Genomic DNA, 6,000 nt, shown 5'->3' with positions numbered 1-6,000 from the left:
CGGATACGATGGCGGCGGTGATGGCGATGAGAACGGTGAATATGATGATCTTGTAGCGATGCGTATTGGTATTCATGAGATAGTTACAATACGACCGAATATAAGAGAGAGCGATATCGTAACTTTGATTATTGCAACGGCATTGCGATTCAAATTTTGTTTCGCAGCACTTTTGGTATTATTGAATATTTTTAGCTTCATAATGAATGCCAACAGTATACCAACAACGACAAAAAGTTTATGGCAATATGTCGGAAGGGAAGAAGAAAGTTTCCAAACGCGAAACATTTATTGTAAAACGTGTCAGCAGCCATTAGGCGTTGGAAAAATACCAGCAATCGATTGTATCTGCGGGGATTCGGGTCCGAACAAACCTTTGAAAAATACCTCGTTTTTTATTAATCTCAACTTGACTCAACAATTGAAAAGAATACTATCGATACCAAACATTATAAGACATCTCAGATATCGCTACGATAGGGTTAAAAAAATCAAGATGCGCTGGAAGATATCTACGACGGTAAATTGTACAAAAAATTGAGTGCTCCCGGCAGGTTCTTAAATTCGGAATTCAATTTTTCGTTTACGATTAATACGGATGGACTTCAAGTAGCGAATTCATCGCGGCAAACCGCGTGGCCGGTTTTATTAACGATAAATGAATTGCATCCGCACATGCGAAAGAGATACATTATATTAGCTGGTATTTATGTCGACGAAAGGAAACCAATATTAAATTCATTCTTAGCCCCGATCGTCGAAGAATTACGATTTTTTCATGAGACTGGTATCGTTTGGAAGCCGGACGGTGTAGAAAACATCACATCCAAATTCGTAACGACTACTTGTGTAGTAGATTCGGTGGCAAGATACGAAATTTTAAATATGAGAAGTTTTCTTGGCATTTTCGGATGTACATTTTGTTACGCAAAAGGGCAAAGACTACCAACGAGTAATAATAGAATATATCGCGTTCGGAATTATAGATACCGCACTGACATCGAAATGCGAAGGCATATGCGATCGGCGATGATAACTCGTGAACCAAAGTTTGGTATTGAGGGAGCGTCAATTTTGCAATCTCTTCCGATGTTTCACCTTCGAAAATCCATGGTAGTGGACGCGATGCACAACGCTGATCTCGGTGTTGCGAAACAAATGTTTCATTTGATTTTTTTTAGTGCAGCAACGCTTGTTTGGTATCATGGAAGCCCAGCGATCTTAAGTTTAATCGACGAACGAATGAAAAAAATACGAACGCCGAGCCGAATTGCCAGAAAACCGAGAAGCATGAATACCTATAAAACGTGGAAAGCTTCCGAATGGCGTAATTGGATACTATATTACGCCGTATCCTGTTTGACAGGAATAATCGGAAACGAATATTTGTCGCTCTTTTGCAAACTCTCCGAAGCTCTCCACATTTTAAATGGCGATTCAATAAATCGAGAAGAAATGGACAGGGCCAAAATTTTGATAGAACAGTTTGTTGCAGAATATCAAACAATTTTCGGATGCGAGAATATGACATATAATGTACATATTCTCCGACACCTTTGCGACACGGTTGAAAATTGGGGCCCCATATGGTGCAACAGCGCTTTTATTTACGAGTCTTACAATCGAAAAATTGCAGAAGCTGTCAATAGTCCAACCGGTCGACCGTTGCAAATTATGAACAAATACTTATTAAACGATTTCATGCGGTGCGTCATTCACGATCCAACGATGGCGGAAGAAATGAGAAGCCAGATAATAAGCATTCTTAACTATGGAAGGAAAGCGCCGTTTCGCATCAAATTTAATTTACATGAACATGAAAATTTCGAGGGTTTAGGTACGTTCGTTTCGAGAGAACTAACGGATTGTGAGCGTCGTATCTTAAATTCAATTAGATTAACGTGCAGAGGCAGAATAAACGTTTTTAAAAAATGTGTAATAAAAGGAAATATGTACACTTGTGGTAGCGTCGAGCAAGATGATACGCGAGAATCCAACAAAAACATTTACACGAAGGAGAATCATTTTGCCGAGATATTGTCGTTCGTTAAATTTGTTAACCACGAGGAGCAAGCGATCAATGGAATGTTCGTTACATTTTATGAAACTGTTGGCAACTTGGGAGAAACTAGACACATAAAAGTACTGAACCATTCGAACCAAAGAGGATTTGTTATCGAAGACGATTTGAAGGCTCCGGCTATAATAATGAATTTAACGAACGAGGCTACATACGGTGTAAGAATGACGAACGTTTGGGAGACTGATTAATGCAATAAAAGTTATCGTCGAGCCGATTTCATGAAACGATTGTTGTCACGCCCTTACCTTGCGAAAGAAAAGTGGATTATTAAGTATTTTTTATAACATATTTGCAAAAGCGCCGATTTACTTGCAAACTTGTAATAGATTATAAGCCGTGATACATCATAAATCGCCGATATTTCATTGAGAAATTGAAATTTTTCTACAATGTTATACGGTGATTAACAGAGAAGGGATTGAAAAATTGCAGTTTTCAAGGGTTGCGCGGTTTAATTGATTATTCCGAAACATTTTTCTATCCGCTCTCTGTAGTTACTGCGACATATAATTATATTTATAATCCAGTTTTTTGTACTAAAAAAAAAAAATTGTTTTTCCCCTCTTTCCACACTCCAAGAGCAAAAAATACATGTAATTGCTCTTGGAGAGTTAAACACTTCCCCACCTTACTGCATCCTCGTTTATTTTACTCAACTTTCCTCCTTGAGCGATGCTGAAAGAAATACCGGTGCCTCTCTGAAGAGGCACCGGTACCCTCCCCGTACGATGCTGAAAGAAATACCGGTGCATCTCTGAAGAGGCACCGATACCCTCCTTGAACGATGCTGAAAGAAATACTGGTGCCTCTCTGAAGAGGCACCGGTACCCTCCCCGTACGATGCTGAAAGAAATACCGGTGCCTCTCAGAAGAGGCACCGATACCCTCCTTGAACGAGGCTGAAAGAAATACCGGTGCCTCTCTGAAGAGGCACCGGAACCCTCCTTGAACGAGGCTGAAAGAAATACCGGTGCCTCTCTGAAGAGGCACCGGTACCCTCCCCGTACGATGCTGAAAGAAATACCGGTGCCTCTCGGAAGAGGTACCGGTACTGGGTATCGAATGCCCCAAAAATGGTGCTGAAATCGTACCTCGATGCCCATACCCAATACCCTCTAAAATAGGGTATGGCGAAGTGTCAGGGAGAGATCACAGTATCATATCATCATCGTGCGTGTTTAAAATCTTTGAAAATGCACTAACAAAATAATATTCTTAAAAAACATACTAACAAAATAACACATGAAAATTGAAATTTAAATTCTATAGCCATAAAAATGAAATCGAGGGAGTCGAGAAAAAAAACGTGATATGAACCCCAAAGTTCCCCCCTAGGGAAAAAAGGTTGGGACAAGTACATTGATGGTCCCTTTTTTCTGGATGACATAGAAAAAATATTCAAAACCAGGAAAAAAACTCTATAGATGTAAAAAAGGAAAAATTTAAAAGTTCAAAAAATTTCAACAGAAATAAGAAACAATCGAAAAAAATTGTATAAAGGCAAATAAAAAATTTTCAAAAAAATTCATAAATATTGAGCAAATTGAAAAATATACTATCCAAGTTTCATGCAGTATAAAAGTGGATGATATCAATTGGAGGCCAAGTCTTTATTGATAATTTGGAATATTTATCGAACAGATTGGAAACTTTCCTTGAAAAATTAACGTTTTATGCACAGGAGCCACTAATCATTCATAATAATTATTTTCGAGAAAAAAGAAGTTCGTGAAAAAAAAGTCATAACGGAAGTTACGTGCAGTACTAAAATTGATTATATCTATTCGAGGCCAAGTATTTATCAATAATTTGAAATACAATCTCCGGCGACAAATGAGTGTTGAGAATCCTCGTCGGGCTCAGAATGTTTCATCGAAATTACTAAAAAATTAATCCAAATAAAAAATCGTAGAACCTTTCTTTCGAATAATAAGAACGATATCAACCCATTTTTTTTAACCTGAACATATAAAAATTATTAAAAATTCACATGAAAGTCATTCGTTACTTCAAGAAGGTACAGACTTTAAAAAATCGATTCCCCTGCGATTTTCAGGATCCCCCGGTATTATTCACAACATTCAACTTCGATTGGATCGGTACAAATTATGTTCAAATACGTCTTAAACGTACTTGTCCGGCCCATCACTTTTTATTCAAATTGCTCAAAAAAAAATCAAAAACGAAGTTAATCCATGTGTTAATATTAAAGAACCGCAATTTCCGAGAAAATAATTTTCCTTCGAATTACAGGAATCGCTCTTGTCGTACTCGACTCGTGATATTTCTCAAAATATGTACGTGACTATCGAAAAAAAAACATTGCATGGCTGAGGAGGTCCGAAAATTTCTTCTAATGCGACTTATTATTTATCATTTTCGTTGGTTGCTACCGAATGGTATGTGCTCACTGAAGGAAATGAGATGTGGAAATTGCTATTATTGCAATACGAACTCGAGAACAATCAAGTTCAAATTACATGGAGATATTATTTTTATTTCCATCCATTTTATTATATTTGTGATCATAGAAGAGCCCTGATTTTTTTTTCGAATGAGCAATTTGAATAAAAAGTGATGGGCCGGACAAGTACGGTTAAGATGTATTTGAACATAATTTGTACCGATCCAATCGAAGTTGAATGTTGTGAATAATACCGGGGGATCCTGAAAATCGCAGGGGAATCGATTTTTTAAAGTCTGTACCTTCTTGAAGTAATGAATGACTTTCATGTGAATTTTTAACGATTTTTATATGTTCAGGTTAAAAAAAATGGATTGATATCGTTCTTAATATTCGAAAAAAAGGTTCTACGATTTTTTATTTCTATTTATTTTTAAGTAATTTCGATGAAACATTCTGAGCCCGACGAGGATTCTCAACACCCATTTGTCGCCGGAGATTATATTTCAAATTATTGATAAATACTTGGCCTCGAATAGATATAATCAATTTTAGTACTGCACGTAACTTCCGTTATGACTTTTTTTTCACGAACTTCTTTTTTCTCGATGGTAATATGTAATGGAACTTAGTTCAACAAGTTTTAAAGTGTTTGTTTCCAAATAGTATTGAGGTTTGTATTACTGCGGTATGGAGCGAAAACCTTCAAACTTTCATATTTTTGTATCGCAGCATGTGTGCCAATGATTTAGATTTTTTACTCCAACCGTAACATGTAATTTCAAAAATTCATCTCAAACGTCTTCAGCCTTTCTAAATATCTAAATTTTCCTTTTTCTATTCTATTGTGAGTTTTTAAATTTCTAAATTCAATTCTAAATTCTCCTGAAATTTTTTTTCTCCAAAACCAATGCAGGTACCTTAAACGTCGTTGAATTCCGTTGCTCTGTTGAATCAAGTACGCTCAGTTTTTTTTGCTTCTTTGAGTTCTGACATAGTAAATGTTTCTGAGTGCCTTTTATCTGCAACTATCAAACTGTAGATAATTGGATCTCAGCGGCCACTTGCAAACTTTGGAAATATATTTCATCAGGGGCATGTTTTGGATGACACGAAAACGTCTAGATTCCGAATGCAAAAGCGACATTTAAAAATGGCCAATTCTGTTGGATTTGTTGTGTCTTGAATTTGATCTGTTTTCCTCTTTTCCTTTCTTTTTTCTAACGTTATAAGCCGGAAATCATATCTCAGCCCGCAACACGCATTGCTACATGCTCTTGAGTTCCCAATGGACAAAACATATTAGAGTACAAGGAAAAAAATTGCCAAAGTCCAAGAACAGACCTGTGACGAAATATTCCCAATACAGTTTTGACGAAAAATAGGTCTTTTTCGTGGAAATCAACGTTATAAGCCGAAAATCATATCCCGGCCTCCAACCCGCTTGCGACCGTGCTCTTCGATTTCTAATTGACAAAATATATTAGAGTACGAAGAAAAAAATTACCAAAGT

The 6,000-nt window shown here is 36.8% G+C and overlaps 1 protein-coding gene across 1 annotated transcript; it reads left to right on the top strand.

Annotated features, from left to right (window-relative positions):
• Positions 1-2,297, top strand: LOC122408894 (uncharacterized). The gene is made up of 2 exons (XM_043415988.1): positions 1-35; positions 196-2,297. Exon 2 carries the CDS (start codon positions 676-678, stop codon positions 2,269-2,271), a length of 1,596 nt encoding a protein of 531 aa, XP_043271923.1. The 5' UTR covers positions 1-35; positions 196-675; the 3' UTR covers positions 2,272-2,297.
• The last annotated feature ends 3,703 nt before the right edge of the window (positions 2,298-6,000 follow it).

Source organism: Venturia canescens, chromosome 4, assembly GCF_019457755.1.
Source record: "Venturia canescens isolate UGA chromosome 4, ASM1945775v1, whole genome shotgun sequence".
In the NCBI taxonomy this organism is placed as follows: domain Eukaryota; kingdom Metazoa; phylum Arthropoda; class Insecta; order Hymenoptera; family Ichneumonidae; genus Venturia; species Venturia canescens.
This window is presented reverse-complemented; position numbering and strand designations above follow the sequence as displayed.